The sequence below is a fragment of the Alligator mississippiensis genome, chromosome 16, assembly GCF_030867095.1.
Source record: "Alligator mississippiensis isolate rAllMis1 chromosome 16, rAllMis1, whole genome shotgun sequence".
Lineage (NCBI taxonomy): Eukaryota > Metazoa > Chordata > Crocodylia > Alligatoridae > Alligator > Alligator mississippiensis.
In genome coordinates this window covers 29221429-29240977 of record NC_081839.1, presented here as the reverse complement: position 1 = coordinate 29240977, position 19549 = coordinate 29221429, and the positions used below count along the sequence as shown (strand labels likewise).

The window sequence follows — 19549 nt, the reverse complement described above, 5'->3', positions numbered from 1 at the left end:
CCTCTATTCAGCAAGACTTTGCTGTCCCCACAAGCAAATAAGCAGCTGCTGGGGTCTTGATGTTGGACTGAATGGCTTTGCAGTTGGCGTGTTGAATGCACATACCTACATCATGCCATCTTCCTGCTCTGCCTGCCTACCTACCCTGTTTTTAATCAGCAGAGTACGGATCTGTAAGAAATCCCAAAGCTCCCATCCTGCAAGTGAAATATGCTCCCTGTACTCGGGGACTGGAATTTGGTCTCGCTTGGGGGACATGCACGCACGTGAACAGGTTGGATGTGGTTTTAATGGCAAACCTCTAGCAGTCAGTGTCCAACAACTAACTCCTCTGGCTGTGCTGGAAATCTCAGCTGACAAGGGGACCTTATGGACCACCCGCTAAAGTCTACAGAGCATCAATTTAACCAAAGATTAGATAGGACCCAATTCTCTCCTTTTTGTAACACCAAGTTTCACCCAAGTATGAATTCAGCGACTTCAGTGGAAACACAAGTGCTCTATCTTTATCCTAAGGTCATGAGAGGAGAGACCGATCCTTATCTCTTTAGTAAACTGGACTTGTGGAAAAGGCACTTGATGCCCAAACATATTGTCATTTTGCTTTCAGCCCCTGAGAGTAACCAACCAGCCAGGGCCCCAGAAACGGTGCCTTTTTGTCTGCCGGCATGGGGAGAGAATGGATGTAGTGTTTGGAAAGTACTGGCTATCACAATGTTTTGATGCCAAAGGTGAGTCAGTTGTTGCAGGGTCTCCTAACTCCTAGATTTTGGGGGTGGTGGAAATTTCCTGAGAAGAGTTTAGATGTATTGTGTCAGAAACACGACTCACTGGGAAGGACTTGTGGCGCTACAGTTTTAACAGTCCTTTCAGGGGTGTTTCTGGCTAGGAAAGGGGCAGTTTGAAATCCCAGCAGACCTCCTCCTACTGGGTAGTCAGGTCACCAGAACTGGAATTATGAATGATTGAAACCTGCCAGGATTCCTCGCTCATTGGGTTTGTCTATTCACCGTCATGTTGTCTGTTGCCCAGCAATCATTTATATTTGTGAACCAAGACGTTTGCCCCGATTTCAGCCACCAGTGGTTCAGCGCAATCCCTTTGGGCAGAAAGAAAAAGCCACTATAGCCTTTAACTCTCAGGACAACTGTCATCATTGCACCAGGGCAATAATGATATAGAGCCGTTCGCTGCATCTCTGCTCAGGCTTCCATCAGCAAAGTAACACTGTTCAGTGGCTGCAGAGTTGAAATTAGGGCAGTTCCCTAGTATATGCCAAGTCTTTGTATTGTTGATAGTTGTAAAATAACCAGAGTTATTCTGGATGTAGGTAGCATTAGAGCTTTTTGAGCATTTTCAATGGAATCTGTTTTCATTGAAAAACGCCAGTTCATTGAAGCTGGAAGTGCTCTTGGATGTTGACAAATTTCTCCCTTCAAAGCATTTTGAGGTTTTGACATTCTTGAAGCAAAAAATTGGGGTTTGTTTTTTGTTGTGGTTGTTTTTTTAATCTCAAATGAACTTTTGCTCTGAAATCCTCAGAATAATGCATTCTGATCAAGCCAACCCTGCAAACTTACTTATTTGCAATTGCCCTTTTGCAAACACTGGGACTTGCTATCCTAATTCAGCACTGAAAAAAATCTTCAATTTGAAAAAAGCTTTGCTAGCACCAGAAAGCTGTTTCACGCCCAGCTCTGCCACGCGCACAGTTATGAATGGAGGCCCGGTAACAATAGGTGTGGTATGGAAGGCCGCTTTCTGATCTAATCATTTCCAGCAACTGCTTCTAACTTTCTCTTCATAGGAAGGTACATACGAACGAACCTGAACGCGCCTCACAGTTTACCTCAAAGAAGCGGTGGTTTTAGGGATTATGAAAAAGATGCACCAATCACAGTGCTCGGTTGTACACAAGCAAGACTTGTCGGTAAGCTCTGCTCAGCAGAGACAATTTGCCCTAGAAGCTTTGATGTCTCCCTCCCACATAGCCAAGAAAAGAAAGAGAAAGCGTGATACAGAATCAGGCACCAGAGGCTAATTTCAAGTATTTTCACCCTCATTAGAAAACTTCTTCCTCTAAAAAGAATCTAGTCCCGTTCAGTTACCATTGCTACAGAAAAGGCAGGGCATAAATCCGAGCAGCTGCAAGTGCAGCTGCATAACACTCCAAAATACCCTGTACATTTGCTGCCCTGCAAAAGCAGTAGCTGTCAGTAACGATAGTGAAAGTACTACAGTTAACGCGATGCCTGCCTCATGCAAAATGCGCCATTAACTTGATTTTGACAAATTTAACTTTGATCTGTAGTTTGCTGCAGAAACAGGCTCTAATCTGCCTAGCAGGCTTCACTGTTTATACAAAATGCAGTCCAGGTCCATTCACACATCTCCCCTCCGTTGTTTTCTTGTCCTACTTCATAGCCTTTCAGCATGCTGCTTTTGAGAGAGGAAGAGAGTTGCTTGCTGAATCAAGGAGCAATCCTTCAATAGTTCACAAGCTTACAGGGTGCCTGCATACAAGCGCAGAGGCTGCTCGCATGCACTGCAACTGCAGCGCATCGGAGCAGACTCGATTAATGTGTTGAGTCTGCAGGAGCATGGTAATTGCCGTGCTCCAGCTAGCCTCTGCGTCTTGTGCATCAGCATCCCTGTGCTTCAAAAAGGTGACAGGGGTGCTTGAACTAAACCTCAAAGAAGTTTTAGTTCGCGCACCCCTGCCTCCATGCTGAAGCGTGGGGATGCTGATACACGAGACGCTGTGGTGCTTCAACTAGAGCGGTCCTGTAATTAAAGCGCCGCCCCCCACGCTTGGAGCATGTGTATAAGCGCCCATTGCATCCAACTCGAGGCACCTCTGAAGGCTGCAAGTCTCGGAGGATGTGCGTTCCACACAAGAGAACATCAAGCCCTTGTAAGGCATCTCAGCTTGGTCACGTACAAACTGCGGCAGCATTATCACTTGCCTTACAAAATGTAGGCCTTTTACGTAAGTGTATATCAGGGCACAACGATAGGACAATCAGGCTACAGGGGCATTTCTCAGGGAAGTCTAATAAAACCTGACCTCACAACACATATAACAGCAGGGTTAATTTGCTGCTTTCTTTGTGCGTGTAATTGCATGCGTAACCCATGCATTACTGAAATCCACTGGTTCCTATCATCACCACGCGCCTGCCACCTGCAGGCAAAAGTTCAAAACCGCAGGAACGCCACCGTGACCTTGAAGTATCCCGGTGCTGTTATTTCACACAGCAGCAGTCCTCCGACGTGGACAGCACAATAGCAGCTCAGGGTCGCTCGTGTTGTGAAGAACAAGTTTCACACGTACATGCAGCTCTTTGAGCTGCAGACCCAGCTACAATTAAACACATAAAATTGGGATCAGTAGTTGATTCCTTCTCCCTTCCTTATTTTTATTGCAAACTTTATACAGGCTTGCTGTCATACGATACCCAATGCACTGGGGTCCCAAATTCATTTGAACTCTCTAGGCACTGCTTTAATATAAGCAACCATTACATTGAGCCCAATTCTGATCAGTCTTCCACTGATTTTACACCAACATAATGAAGCTAGCTTAATGTAGCAATGGTGACGTTTTGACCTCTTGGGATAAGCGGAGGCGCTCCTGATTTACATCATACTTGCTGACGTTTTGACCTCTTGGGATAAGCGGAGGCGCTCCTGATTTACATCATACTTGCTGACGTTTTGACCTCTTGGGATAAGCGGAGGCGCTCCTGATTTACATCATACTTGCTGACGTTTTGACCTCTTGGGATAAGCGGAGGCGCTCCTGATTTACATCAGGAGAGATGAAACAAAATAAAGTCAAGCCAATTTGGTTTCCCCACACACAAAGCAAAGAGCACCCATTTGATTTCAGTCTGAGGTGGCAATCCAAGAGGGAAAATTGCAAAAATGAGCAGAAGTCTTTGGGAGAGAACACAACATGTGCATCTCTCTTGAAACAGGCTGCCACCATCCCGGTAGCAAAATGACTGTGAGTCTTTTGAACATTTCCTTGTTAAGTTCTCAGAAATTCAGTCCACAGGAAAACATATTCTGGTTTCATGTCTGCACATACAGCAAAGTACAGCGTACTGCTGAAATAAAACGTGGTCGATAAACTGTTCTACGTGCATCCTGATATTACTTCTGCAGCAGTAATATTAAATATTCCTTGCAGGTGAAGCCCTGCTAGAGACTAACACCATTGTGGACTACATCTACAGTTCCCCATCACTGCGTTGTGTACAGACAGCACACAATATTCTTAAAGGTAAGAAGCCAGAAAGGAGAAGAACCAGCAATGGAGTTCCCAAATCCCACTTGTTTAATGAAAGGCCTCAAATACAGCAACCCTGCCCCATGTACTACACAGATAAAGTTACAAGAAGCACTGATGCATTGGCCCATTCACTGCTGATACAAGGAATGGATCTCCTTCCCTTCAACAGTGGAATAGCAATGTTTCAAGGCCATGTGCAATATGAAGCCATTACTGAAGCCAGGAGACCAGGCTAGCTAGATTGGTAATTTTGCTTTCCGGGGCAGCTTCTGTATCCCATGCTCTGGTTATCACAGATTCTAATGACCTAGATCAGAGGTTGGCAACATTTGGCCTGCAGGCCAGATCCAGCCTACAGAGACACCGGGCTTCACTGTACCCGGGCCCGTACCCAGGCCCATGCCCGTGCCCAAGCAGAACAGCAAGGAGCCTCACCGTAGCTAGGGAGCTAGGTCCATGCTGCTGCCTCTTCTCCCTGCTCTGCCTCTCCCCCATGTCAGACTGGAGCTGGGTTGTTCTAGCCCATGGCCTGAAAACGATTACCAGCCCCTGATTAGATTATGAACCTAGGTATCAGCGCTTGGTGCGTTACAGGACCAAGGTAGTAGGGATGTGCAAAGGTATCTGCAAATGCTCTCTGCAATTATTTAAACTATCGGTAGGAATTAATTGTGCTTGATTGCTATGGGTAAGCTCGAGTATAGGCGCCTCTGTCCTAGCCCTCTTGGAAGGGGGAATGCTCTCTTTCCTATGTGATATGATGGCCACTGCTCCTGTAACACAGAGTGTCGGCATCTAGGCACTACCAGCATAGAAATCACATGAACATTGTATTTGGCGGTTATAAGCAAATTAGTAGAGGGGAGCACCTGCTCCCCGATGTCTGCCATGAACATTTTTGTATTTATTTTGCGTTCAACACCCGTCTGCTGAAGGATCCTCCCACCCTCCCTAACGCCGCCTGGCCGTTCTTTCACATACGAGAAGCACGAGTGCCCTCTGCTGGTTTGCAGAAAATCACTAGCACTACTTCTGCAGTGGAGAAACTCCACGGGGTCTTGAGGAATGAAGCCAACTCCCAGACTAGGTTAAAAAGTGAATGCAAATGTGTTAGCTCTCCTGGCACTACAACCGGTAGCATAAGGTGCACGGGAGGTGCCAACACCTGCTTCTCAGCGTCAGCAGCACGTTCGCTGCCTCCGAACGCCTCGAGCGTGTGGAAGCTCCAGTCCAAACAGGGCTCCAAACAAAGCACACAGCAAGGCCAAGTTAGGTGCATCGATTTAGTTTGCAGCACATCAGCAAGGATGCACATACTGATCCTGTTTATGGCCAGCTGACTACAAGCACAAATAAATACTTGGTTTGCATACAACCAGTCCCACCAGCCCCAACTCAGAGAAAAATTAACTGCTTCCTAATCACACTTTAGCAATAAAGTCTCTCAAATTTACACCCCCTTCCCCTCCTTGCTTTCATAAATTTTCTATTCCATTGCTTATTCTTTCAGGTATGCAACAAGAAAACACTCTGAAGATTCGAGTAGAGCCAGGCTTGTTCGAGTGGACAAAGTGGGTCTCTGGCACCACGTTACCTGCCTGGATACCCCCAATGGATTTAGCAGCAGCCAATCTGAGTGTTGATACAACATACAGGTAGCAGCAAAGAACGGTGCTCGATAATATATTTAATTTAAAGCAGAAGTAGGAAAAACAAGCCACTGGGGACCCAACCCTCATGTCTGGCCAGGCCATAGGTCACCCTTGTACTCCACCAACTCCTGCAACTGCTAGGAGCTGATTCAGCTCCCAGAATAAATTAGAGAGGCCTTGGGACCTTCCAGGAGTACCTGAGTGCAGCTACATCTCCTGTGCCAGGTTCCCATGGAGTCCTCAGACACCCAGTTAATGCAGCTGAGCCTGGCCAAGGGGGACATTTCTTAGGCCAGGTTTAAGCTCTCAGTCCTTGCCCCTCTCCAGATCTTTGGGATGTGAGGTCTGGGTCTGAACTGTGCAGCCCAGGCTGATCTCTGTTCTAAAGGTAATCAAAGACATGGTTGACTAACTGAGTTTTCTGGGTTGGAAATGTATGGCCTGAGCTAAATCATGGTTAGTCACACCCGGGGGCACCACTGATGAAACCTCAGCTGTGTTTGTGTGTTTAACTGAATGGTAAAGGCCCTCAGTTGTGCACTTTGCAGCATACCGAGGAACACATTTTCATCCAAAAAAAAAAAAAATCATCATCATGATATCCTTACAAGAGAATTGTCATCTTCCTTTCACTCCTGCTCCCTTCATCTTTCCAGTTTAGATAGCCCTGGCACTACACAGCATGCAGCCGGCACATGACCACTTAACAATACTGCTGTGAATTACCCATGCTTAGCAAGTGCTTGTCCCAAGGGTGGTCATGATGCCCCCAGTGCCCGGGATACCCTTGCCAACCTGGCTCCCTTTGGACACTCTCCCCTTTATTCATCCACCACACCTTGATGCTATTAGGTTCTGAGGAAAGGGAAGCAGCCCCACATCTTTCCAAGCCTGGCTTACTCTTATAGCCACAGGTGCCCATAGTTATTGACTTAAGAGCTAATTATACAGGCCCCATCATCCCCAATACCCACTCTTACGCCTCACAGATGATATTCTGATGTGCCCTTCCTGGGCTATGGGCTCCTTGCTCTGCTTGGCTTGTGGCTATGAGCGCTAGCCCTGCTATGCCAAAAGAGACTCCTGGGCTCCTCTGTTCCCACCAGTCTCTGGCTGGGGCCCTGCTCAGCCTTTGCCCCATCTCTGGGCCCGGGCCCTGACCCTGATCCTAGGCTGGTGAGACCTTCAGTCTTCCAGGCCCTGCTGATAACCACCTCTCCAGGGCTACAGGCTTTAGCCCCAGTCTGCTGTGCCCTGCCTCTGCCCTTCTCTAGGCTACAAGCTCATCCACTTCTGTTTCCAGGCCTCTCTCTTCCCAGGCTAGCCTGCCTCCCTGGGCTATAGGCTTACCCATCTCTCTTCTCAGGTCTCCCATGTTCCCAGGCTCTGTTCTGCTAAAAAGCCCTGCTGCCAGGAGCTCCTCTCTCTCACTCCTGGGACTAAACTCTTTGACCAGCTCAGGCCCTGGGCTTATATGCCTCAAGCCCAGCCCTCTTCTGGTCAGGTGACTTTTTAATTAGCCCATGCCACACCTGTAGGCTGCTTTTTCCTGCAGTTTTTCCTCTATCTTGACAGGTGCGCCAAATGCCCTGTAACACCACGTGTCCAGAGGGCTGGGTCACCAGAATCCTGTCTGTATAAAATATCCATCCTTGGATCTCTCCTCCTTTTCTTAGGGTTGGATCCCCAGGTGCCTGGAGCAGTATGATTTTATAACAGGTCCTCAGCATTTAATTTTCCTGTTTGTCCCTCCTTTCTGTGCTACTGTCATGTTGCATCTGGGACAGCAGTCAGCTTCAACAAGAACTGTAGGTTAATGGTTAACTCCTTACAGGGCCCTCATCTATTTCTCACCTCTACCTTTGGCATTTTCAGGTACCAAGTATCCATGTGAAGAATCAGCCTTCCTTCTGAATAGTTCAGAAGCCTGTTACCTAAAGTGAATATTAAAGATTGCAGGAATAAATGCAGAACTCACATTTTTTAAAACTTTCAGTATCACTGCAAGCAAAACTCTTGGTTAGAGAAAGCCTCTTTCTTCAGTACCGTCTCCTGCCCATAACAGAAGAGAAGGCCTTAGCTTAGCCTCAGAGCCTGGCTTAGACTCTGTACTCCCGTACCTCATGCTGTTAATGCTGAGTGGACGGCCTCTCTTATACCTCGTTATGATGCCAGCAGCTTCTGCTATTGAATGTCATTGCCTTTAGCTAATGTTCAAATTGTGTCTGAACACAATTCTTCCTTGCACAAAGGGAATTACTGCTTGAAGCATATATGAAGCAGGATGCAAGCACATGGACTGGCTTATCAGCACTGTAAACAGCTCAAGGGCAAAGAAAAAGCCTAGATAAAGCAGCATGCAAGAATAGCCCTACTTATCTGACAGGGGGCTAAGGAATAGGCAAGATGATCTTGTAGGCCTTCCCACTTCTAAGACTTATGAATACTGGACATGTTTAGAGAATCCCTACCCAGCGACTGAATCCAGAAAGGTTGTACAGTTCTGGTCAGGACAGTGTCATTGCTTATGGGAAATCAGACTGACACTGCTGTTGTACCAATGACCCATGTGTTTAAGCATCAGGGGAGGGATGTCCACTAAGAGATATCAGACACAAGCCTTCCCAAGTGGTAAATTCTGCGCATGGGAATTCCACCTCATCGGGTTTGATGAGCAATTATTCTGCTGGTGCTTTTTGTGGTTTGTGATATCACCAGAAACCATAGGCCCTAACACCAGAGTTACTTTCTATTTTAGAATGACCAACTAGAAATAAGCAGCCAAAGCATCATAAAAACCACTTTGAATCCTTTCATGTCTAAGTATACCATATGACTGCTTGTATTTGGTCCTTCCTGTCTACAAATTAAACTTTCTGACTCTATGGAAATATATAGTCAGTATACTTAATGTTCCTCAATCAAGATGCTTAGACGGTACTTATTCCAAAAAGGATATTGCTAAGGCGTAGCGAAGCAGTTGGGCCACAGAAAGAGCCCATTCTGGAAACATAAGCCTTCTGGGAAGAACATAAGGTATATTCTTCTAGTGAGAAAAAAACAAAACAAAACAATTCTTGTGTGGTCTGATGGTGAGCGAAACTGGAGCCCATAGTGTTCTGCCACAGAGGATGAGTAATTCCCACAGACACCAATGAGAGTTTCTTCTGGCTACTGGGTGGTGGAGCGGGGAAGAGACAGGGCTTTCCCTTGTATCCAGTGAATAGAAAATGCAACCTTCTGCACCCCTTTCCTTCTTCACTCCCCGATCTTAATATTTGGCCCTCGCTCGACTCCCATTCAAGTTGTTGGCTACCCAGACATTGGGTAAGTCACTGGTTTTGCCTGCACAAAGGTGGTCATTAATCTCTCTCACCAAGGTAGTCCTGCACATTTCCAAAACAGCAGAAGTGTTTTGTGTTTCCACTACCCCTTCATGCAATGCTGCTCTGAGCAGAGCTAGACAACACTCCGATTAAGAGCACCATTGTCTTGCTTATCCACACTGATCAGTATTGTCTCATGGTTTCCTTGTACTCAGTCTGTCTGTATCCATCTGTTTTCTCTTGCCTTATTCCTAAATCATAAGCTGTTTGGGACAGGGACTATTTTTTTGTTCCTTGGGTGCATAGTGCCTAGCACTGTAGGGTGCAGATCCATAACTAGGACCCCAGTGTCTTACACGAGTAAAAATACCACCCCTGTCCCTAGGACTGCACTAGCAGAGCTGGACTCTAATGATGATAAATTTGAAAAAAAAAAAAAATCACTTAGGAACGACACAGTCTGGGCGTTTTGTTTGCCTCTCTAACACATCTGCACACTTCACGTGGGTGCTGGGAAGTTTAACCATCAGAAAATGCTTTGAGGTCTTCTTACCAAAGAGCGTAAAAAGAACCAAATATTCCTATAATCTCCACCTGCAATGGTAACATGCTAGGATAAGTAAGTGCATCTCATTTCCCCTCTAATGACCAGGTCACATAGCTTACTATCACTGACAGCAAACAGTATTGCCTGTTCAGCACGCAGCTCAGGCTCTCTCCAACTTACTGCGATTGTTGTTTTTCTACCCATAGACCTCATATACCCGTCAGCAAGTTAGTGGTTTCAGAGTCTTATGACACCTACATAGGTAGAAGCTACCAAGTTACAAAAGAAATCATCAGTGAATGTAAAGGCAAAGGTAAGTGGTGCCGCTTCTGCTGTATAATGCTTCCATAGAGATCAAAAACAAGGAGCTGGCTCTTTGCAGCAGTTGGGATCCTTAATTCACCTGGGTATCTGAATCAAAACCCCATATTTAATTCTCACTCTGCTCCCAGGACACTGGCAGTTCAGGACCCAGATGGATCTAGGTGTTGTTTCAGGCCCAACTTTTTCAAATATTCTGCTCTCTCTTATTACCAGGTATGTCCACAAGCACATCAGAACAAGGTGCCTGTTGAGACGCAACTGTTTTAGGAGTCCTAATGCCTACACAAGCTGCGCAGTCTCCTCTGCAACTCACCACCACGATATTTCCACTCTCCTATTTCAATCAGTAGAAGCAGAAAGGGAGTCTGCATGCCCTAGCCTGGCTGTTAGCAAGCCCCATTCTTGCTTAGTCTTGAAATCACTACTGCAGTAGCCCAATCTGCACTGGGACAGAGCCAGAGCAGTCTCCAAATACAACCTTGAAACAAACAAGGGCGAATAGAGCCAAACATGAAAAGCATTGGGATGGGATATTTCTAGAAATCCCAGTCGTGTCAGTAATTATGTTGTATTGATCCTTCCTACAGCCTTTCAGAAATCATTGTCCCAGGAAAGCAGGTAGAATTGCCCAGAGGCCAAATGCTAACAGCTAAAGTCTGTCAATTTTTGCATGCCTAGCTTGAGATGCCTCTAAAGGGCCTGATTTTCAGCGCATAGGCATTGAATATCTAACTGAAAATTAGCCACCCTTTTAATACATCTTGGGTTGAATTTAACAGTCAGGCATCCAAAATCCCTGGTCAGGTTTACAATTTTTACCTGGCCATCTCCATCTCTGCTTTTCAGTTTGAAAGATAACGGTAGTACATGCCTCAGAGGGGTAGGAGGCATAATTAGCACTTGTGTGTACAGCACTTTTGGGTAGGAAAGCTTTGGGCACTGTTCCTGGATTAATGCAGCACCTCACTTCCCGTTTGATTTTCCTTCTCTTAAGAGTATCAGCATCTGAAGAATTAGGAATATAGGCTACAATTGTCAAGCCTGGATGCCTGAAATTAGGATCTTGGATACATATCCACCCAGCTGAATAGAAAGGACTTGCTTTTCAGGAGGTGCTCCAAACGCACATTGAAATCAATAGGGACATTCAGCAGCTCTGACAGGATGCATTTTCTAAGTAGCTGAATAACCTTCAGGCACCTGGGTTTAAAAATGTTGAGCACAAGTAGGTCCGGTTGTAATACAGTTAAGTATTATCCATTAAACATTTCAAAATGAAGTGGAAAACTTCCATTTTTGTTCAAAACTCATCATGGGTTTTTAGACAGTAGAGAAACCAAAAGAGGTTTAATTGAAAATAAAAACACGCAATACAAATGAAATCCCCTTCTCAAATTTTTGTTTTCTTCAAAAAGTAGCAAAGAATTTGCAACCCCTTCCAGCCATACGCACCTCATTAAAAATGCCTCAAGTATTTTTAATAAGCAATATTTTCCATATATACCAACTGCATCATTATATAATGACATTAAACATGGTTAAGAAACATAAATAGACCGGATTGACCTTGGACAGCTGCTTTTTCTCCCCCTCCTCCTGAATGCAAATGTACCCCAAACACTGTGTTTATTCATTTTCTTGCAGGAAATAACATTTTGATAGTGGCCCATGCATCATCTCTTGAGGCTTGTACTTGCCAACTCCAGGGGCTGTCGCCTCAGAATTCCAAGGACTTTGTACAGATGGTCAGAAAGGTAATTAAAACCAACGGGCAAAGCTCTCCGGCTAATGAAACTAAAATAATAATTTAAATCTCCTTACATGGCAGAGGAGTCTTTGTTCCCAGTATCAGTTAATTCAACCCATTGTCTGAGTTTCACAGACTTAGGAAATTATGCAAGTGGAAAAGATTGGCTTAAGAAGCTTATCTTACATGTCACTTTTGTGACAGATAACACAAGATCAAAATACAAGCATACAAAGGGCTGCATGTTGCAATTGCATTATACGCTTTGGGGACGGTAGCATCTTAGTTTCCCTTCTTAGGCCACTTCAGAGTCCTGGTGTACTCAGGGAAGTAACTTGAAAAATAACATTGTCCACTTACAGATGTTTGCCTCGCTTCGACTGTGTTGCAGTGTTGTCTGTGTTTCAGCACTGCAAGCACAACCCGAGACCTGGAAATCTGTTTTTTGGCCTTGCTTGTTATCACCATTAATGGAGATTAGTAGCAGAAGACTCTCACATCGAAGACATGCAAGCTAGAATAGGATCCAGATCACCCTCCCTCAGCTGTACTGGCTTTTCTGCGAATAGTGTTAGCCAATCTATACAAACTCCCCCGCTCCCTGCAACATGCACACAAAACTCCTTTCCGCAGCTCTCTAAGTTAGATCTGCAAAGTTATTGTCTGGCCTGATGATAGTTTGCCTGCAGAGATATACTTTGCAAACAGCATCTGAAAGTCCCACCCAAATCCTGCTCTCTATCAGATTGTAAATATCTTCTGAACTCTGAATTGAATTTTCCAGAGCGCCCAAGTGACTTTGGAGAGAAAATTGTAATGCCTTTTGAGAACCCCATCCTTGCTCCAGATCTATTACTACTCACTGCCTTTCTATTTTCTTTCAATATTTCTTGATGCAGATTCCATACTTGGGCTTCTGTTCCTGCGAAGAACTGGGAGATACAGGGGTTTGGCAACTTACAGACCCCCCCATCCTCCCTCTCACACACGGACCGACTGGAGGCTTTAACTGGCGAGAGACCTTATTGCAAGAATAGACAAAGCTAAACAAACAAGCAAAACAATGGCCTTTCTAAGCATTGGAGAATGTCTCTTATATCTTGTGCTTATTGACAGTGGAAAAAATATATATTTGTAACATTTTAGGTGGATCACTCAGCTGTTCTAGCATATCTCCTGTACAGTTGCATTCATGCAAAAAAAAAATCTCATAAAAAACTTAGGCGAATAGGAAAGGGCTCAATTAATGGAAGGAATATAAGAGCGTATATCCAGGTGCTTGCACTGCAGGGAATCTCTGTTGGGTCAAGAATGCAGAGCCTGGATGCATTTTTTCCATCTTAAAATTGAGCTCAGATAACAAGTAATTCTCACTGCCTTCAGCACGATGTTAGTAACAACTAGGACTGTGAAAATAGTGAACTTTTGGGGGTAGGGAGTGAGGTTCAGTTGCAAAATTTTGCAGAATGTATTTGCACTTTTGTTCTGGGCCACGTCGGTACCTTCTTCACTTTCCCCAGATTGTGCTAAATAGCAGTTTTGTGTTCCCCCAGGATACCTATACACTCAACACATTCTGTAAGATATTCTACCAAGCTAGAAGAAACAGAGCTCAGCATGCCATTTGTAGGTAACTTTGAACTATTCCTGTTCCTTACTGTGTTAGGTGCCTAGATATCACACTGGTGGGCATGTTGCAAATGCCTGAAGATAGATAAAGGTGTACAACGTTGATCAGTGTCCAAAGAGAAGTCTGAATCTCAAAGCGGTAAGAGGTTAAGTTCACACACAAACGACAGGACCATTTCTGAGTAAAGAACTGGAGCATTTTTTTTTCAAAATGGGAACGAAATAAACATTATTCCAGATGTGAAGGCTTTTGGATTTCCATACCTGAAAATTCACTCCTGTACATAAGATGTAAGCATCACATAACCACTGAATTCCACTGAAGACCTCAAAACAGGGTCTTGCTTGATGCACAGAGGTCTGAAGCTGGACATCTGCACAGGCAGAATTTCACTCCTTTCTGGATATTTTGCGTAGCCCTAGCTTAAGCAGTCTTCTCTGAGGATCATTACAAGGTCAAAAAGATAAGCTGTACATTCAGATTGGGTTGGTTACTTTGCTTCCTTTTCTTTACTGTTTATGTGCTATCTGTCTGGAATACAAAGCAGAGCGGAGAAGCAGTTCATTGTAATAAAGAAATTGAAACACTAGACCCATTAGGATGCTACTTTTTCATACTGAGCTAACATCTTGATCTCATTGAAGCACAGGAACTGCCAACATAAATCAAACCAGTGATCCTTTTAGTTCAGCATCCTGTCTCTGGCAGTGGCCAGCACCAGCTGCTTCAGAGGAGGATGCAAGTGGGCGGTTATGGGATAAGCTGCTACCAGAGAAAATGTCTTCGACTCCCAATAATTTGATTGGCTTATGCATAAGAGTCCTAAAACTTTTTGAAACAACATTTGCTACTTTGGGCCCCAGTTCAGGACAGTGTTTAAATTGAACTAAATTGGACTTCAGCGCACAGGAAAACGTATGCTTTTTTCAGAGTTGGGACATAATTCTGTTTATTTTTTCTATCCATATATATTATTAGGTTGAGGGTTTTTAAGCCCTGCCAAGCTTTTAGGCTTGACCATGGGGGGGGGGGGGGGGGGGGAAATAAAAAATAAATCACGTTAACTTCAGTGAGATCAGATTTAGCCTTATGTTCGACGTACCCCATTAACCTAAAGTAAAAGAGCCCACTCCCTTCCTTCTTGAAACGGATAAAATCTGGGCTTCTGGGCTTCAGTGCAAGATCAGAATTCAAGAGGCGTTAGCTACGCTTGGTCTAGAATAATAGCAACTAGCTTATGACATGGAGCTTACCAAGAGAAGTATAGCAGATACTGTACAGAACTTGAATCAACAAATAGCTCACTCTGTGCAATATGTACATTTTCATGAAACATAACAATAGTCCATTATTTATACACTCACAGTATACGTAATACCTTGTAGGACATTCGTAAATGCATTATTATACCAGGGATGTATACTGAAAAGTCAGGGAGATAACTTATATGACAGAAAGACACTGCGCTGATATCTGTGCAGTTATATTGCTGTCACTTTTATTTTTAATTATAATTTAAACTATTTTTGGCTATGTACAGACCTTCTGAAGAGTGTTTACTGCTTGTTTTCGTCCATGCGTACTCATTGCAAACTTGCAACGGCATTTATTTAAAATTAAATAAATAAATGACAATCAAACCAAAAACAATTTGGCTATTGGTGTATATTTAATTATGTGGATAGCTTACTGTTACATGCTGCAGGCTTGCCGGATATAATATAGTATGCTGGGTAACATGTATGCAAACTGGTGACAGGCTATTCAGATTCAACCGTTATTAATCACCATTACAGGAATTTATTTAGACAGTAGCATGTCATATGTATGGAACAAAACTTATATGCATAAAATGTTTAATATTGTAACTGATCCTTACATATAGTTAGTATTTTAAAATAAGAGTTCAATTTGAGAAGGGGGAAAAGATCTTAAAATTATTCTCTTCTTATAAAAGTATATTTTTGGATGTTTGGGAAAGTATTTTGGCAATTGCAGTCTCATCTCACATTTGAATTTCATGTGCCAGGAATCTGAGGTTAAAAAAAGCAGCAAAAATACTTCCTTGAGTATTTTATTGTGTATTAAGGGTTTTGAGTTAAGGAAACTGGTGCCAATAAGATACAGTTTTTTTCAGTTTAAAACCATTTCAATGCATCATGTAAAGGGGATAAATTACACATTCCTTTAAAAGTTTTTCATTTAGAAAGTTCAGAAGAAGGAACATCGCTGCTTCCCATTTGGCTACATTGCTACTTATTGCTGTGCATTCAACAGCACTTCTGTGTTTTGTCCTGGAAGAGCATGGGTCTGATCCGACCGGAACGAACATCAGTCTTTCCTTCGACTTCCCCAGGAGTCAGATCAAGTCCCTTCCATTCAGCTCAGAGTAACTCAGTCATTAGATTCTCATCCAGCCTTCTGGTTTAAGAATGAGGCTGAAAATCTTGCAAGAGCAAACTAGAAATTCCAGGTTTGGGGTCGTGTCAAAAACAACACGAGAACCAGAGATGCAGTCCAAGTCAAGCGCAGTTGCAGATAAGTGGAGATAGTCAGCAGTCACAAGAAGGGTGAAAGATGGGCTTAAGATAGATGTCTATATCCTTTTTTCTATTTTACTGATTCAAAGGTTTCTCCATTGCTTGCTGGGTTCCAGGAGCCCTGAATCCACTGTGGTATGGCCTTTATCTGAATGTTTTGCCTACACCTCCTGCCCTTAAGTGCAGCAGATGGGGTTGCAACAGCCAAAGGCCTTGATCCTGCCAACTCAGAAATGCAGGTATACCCCTTTGCCCACGCAGGCTCCACTGACATGTCTGAGATCCTACCTGTCACACCATCGTCTCTGCCAGACAGAGGACACGCTGTTCCCATTGCACTGAGCGATATATGATTTTGTCCATTGTTTGTGGCCATTTTACTGCAGACACAGGGTGCTACATTTTCACAAGCTCCCTTTATATTGGGTGCACTGGTAGCTACAGCCAACTCCTTATTAGGGCCAGGCCTCCAGCTGGTTGAAAATCAACATATTATGCCTATTTACAGAGGGGCACGGTAGCCAAGTGATTAGGGCACCTTGCTATATAGCTCAGTAATCTGAGCCTTGCTTTGGCTTCATGCTCAAAACCACCTTCCAGATGTGAATGGGTATTGAGGGGAGTTGGAGATGGCTAGACATCATTCCAGCCACATCACTCCCTTGTGTGTTTTTGGTTACAGAAACTGTTGTGCCTTAACCACACTAGCCCAATGGGCTGCTGGACTCCGATGCCCTTATGCAGCAGCTGAAGGTTCGAACTGTTATTTCTAGAAAGTCATTTGAGAAAATTTAAAAAGCCAACTGTTTCTGTGGCATACATTGCTTTTTATTATGTCTATTCTGAGCATTAGAAGTGAATCTGCTGTAACCAAAGAGAGAGCCATTTTGTAGCAAAGAGTTGTGATTTTGCAAGAAAGAAAGGAAGGGAAGACAAAAATCTAGCTTGCAGCCTGCCAGCCAAGAATTAATACCTTAGGGACTCTGATGCTGTTAGATTTGTATAGAGTGCATCTGTTTTGAAGAGGGTTTGTAGTTGTATATAGCATCATCATCAATGCAGCCTTTCCCCTTAACTAGCTGACAGCTGATTGAAATGAAGTCTTTTTTTTTAATTCATTTATATAGTGTTCTTACAAATGGAGGGCCTGATTCAAAGCCCACTCAGGCAAATGGAAAAAATCCCCATAATTTCAAAGGGCTAGGGACCATGCTACACAAGATGCGATCCTGCTAAGTGTTCTCCACCCTCGACTGCCATCGACCTCCGTGGGAATTAAAGACACTTTATAGCTGACAGTGCTGAGCCCTTAAGGCCCCGATTCAGAAAAGTACTTCAGTAGGTGCTTATATCCCATGGATTTAATTGAAGAGTACTTAAGTGCGTTTCTGAATCAGGATGCAAAATGAACTTGATATTAGATGAAATTCAGGTTTATCTTTTCTGGGAAATCCTTCTCTGTGCAGTTAATTGAAGTCCTTGCTGTGAGACCTAGAGGCATTGCTTCTCAAGTGTATAGTTTAAAAGCAACAATGACTTGCCCTGTTGAACCAATGGTAGGTTATGAACACTCAAATATAGATGAACTGCAATTCATGTCAACATGCTGTAGAGTAGTGGTAAATTGTACACACACTACTGTGAACTTGGGTAAAACACAGAATTTACATTTAAATTACATTCCTATAGATGCGTATAGAAGGGGACATAATATAAATAGCTGGTATATGGAGTTGGGCTGAGATTTAGCATCTGATTACATTCACATTCATTTTAAAGAGGGACATAGGATATTTTAGTCAGGCGGCTGCCAAATGATTTTCATGTTTAAACACAGGACTGAAAATTGATTTGCTGTATTTAGGATTATACTTCAATACTTAAAACATATTGAAATTCCATAAGACAATTACTCATAAAGAAAAAAGTCTAGTAGTAAGAAAGTGTCTCTAAATGCAGAAAACATCATTTTAATCTTAAATAGACATGAAATTAGGTCTGTAGCAAATACATTTAAAATGATGTATAATTGATTAATCAAGCTGTAAATGCAATTAATTGCATATGCTCCTCAGATGCCATTTAGATGACATTGCTTCCTCAAATACCTGAACACATTTACTGACTGAGTATTAATGAGATGATGTAATATAATGGAAAAATATGTGACCAGTTTCTTTTTATTAACTTATTTTGTTCCCACTAAAAAGTACTTTCTGAAGTTTCTTTCTGTGGGCCATTCTAAAAGCTTGATCTTTTCAATGGACACACTTTTTTTCTCATTTAAAAGCTGTTGTGTAGTTCTGTTTATTATGTTTTCTGTGTGATCAGATTGTATTTATTTGAGAAAAAAAAGTTTGTTGTTTAAAGAAAACAATCATTGTATTGCCAAATAATTGCAGTAATTACTTGTGACATCTGTATTTTTTTTTTTTATCTTGGTTTCAAGTGCTAACAACTGTTGAGGCCACCGCCACATTTTGATTTGCTTGTTACATTAAATGAATATCTCAAAAGCTAAACAAAATGGTTGATAGATGATTTAATAAAGATGTTGTGCATCTAGAATAAAGCCCTTTGACTGATATTTTTCCTCTCAAATACATTTAACCTCCTATTCCTCCCTAAATTGAGTGAATCTCAAGCAACCACTCTGATAAAGCATATAGGGAATTACAACCCAGAGCAGAAAGCTAGAGCAACAAGTCCTGCTCATCACAAATATCCCATTTTGAAGGCTTCAGCAGAATTTATATGGCACATAGACCCCTTCCAGATCATCTTCCCAGGACGTCAACTGCACCTTATCTGAGATACCTTGCTCAGAGTTTCTCAGGGTTAATAAATATACTACTGATACACAGAGGACTTCATCATTTGGGGCCCAACTCTATTTCTGCTGATTTCACGGGAAGATGGATCAAATCCTTGATCTCTTTTCCACATAGTAACCTGCGTGAGTTTTAGGTATATAAGATTAGAAGTGCTAATTTTATTTCTAAAGATACTTTCTTCACTAGGTGCATCTTCCTTTTTATTGATTTTCCTCTAATATCAATTTTTGCAGTGCTCCAGTTATCCCTTTTGCTTCCTAATTATATCAAAATGCTATTGCCTGGCATTCCTGCTTCTCTTAAAAGCCGATTATTTTATGGCTGCAATATAAAAGCCTTATGTTCTTGTCAATTGGATACATACTAATGAGGCAACATATTTGCATGCATTGATGGAAAGTCTGAAAACCCAAAGAGAAAAGCTTCTAATAAATTGCATCTTTTAGCAATCACAACAGATAATGTATTTACAATTAGCCATTTCTTCCAGTATGTTCAGACACAGTTCCTATGAACACACAATCTTTTTTAGCCAATCCAGCTTCTTTATTAACAGGCAGATTCTCTTGGCAATATTGATCACATTTGAATTTAAATGTTTTGCTGCTACCCAGAAGGAGCGTTTCAACATCTTGTACCAAATTAAACATGC

The 19549-nt window shown here is 42.9% G+C and overlaps 1 protein-coding gene across 1 annotated transcript in view; it reads left to right on the top strand.

Moving 5' to 3' along the window:
• Positions 1 to 18650, top strand: part of UBASH3B (ubiquitin associated and SH3 domain containing B) — a 94600-nt gene extending 75950 nt beyond the window's left edge. The window contains exons 8-14 of the mRNA XM_006275084.4: positions 611 to 731; positions 1808 to 1930; positions 4196 to 4288; positions 5808 to 5952; positions 10029 to 10135; positions 11791 to 11900; positions 12793 to 18650. Of these exons, the coding sequence (XP_006275146.1) occupies positions 611 to 731; positions 1808 to 1930; positions 4196 to 4288; positions 5808 to 5952; positions 10029 to 10135; positions 11791 to 11900; positions 12793 to 12930 (837 nt within the window). The 3' untranslated portion in view covers positions 12931 to 18650. The remainder of the gene's footprint in view (positions 1 to 610; positions 732 to 1807; positions 1931 to 4195; positions 4289 to 5807; positions 5953 to 10028; positions 10136 to 11790; positions 11901 to 12792) is intronic.
• Positions 18651 to 19549: the final 899 nt, after the last annotated feature.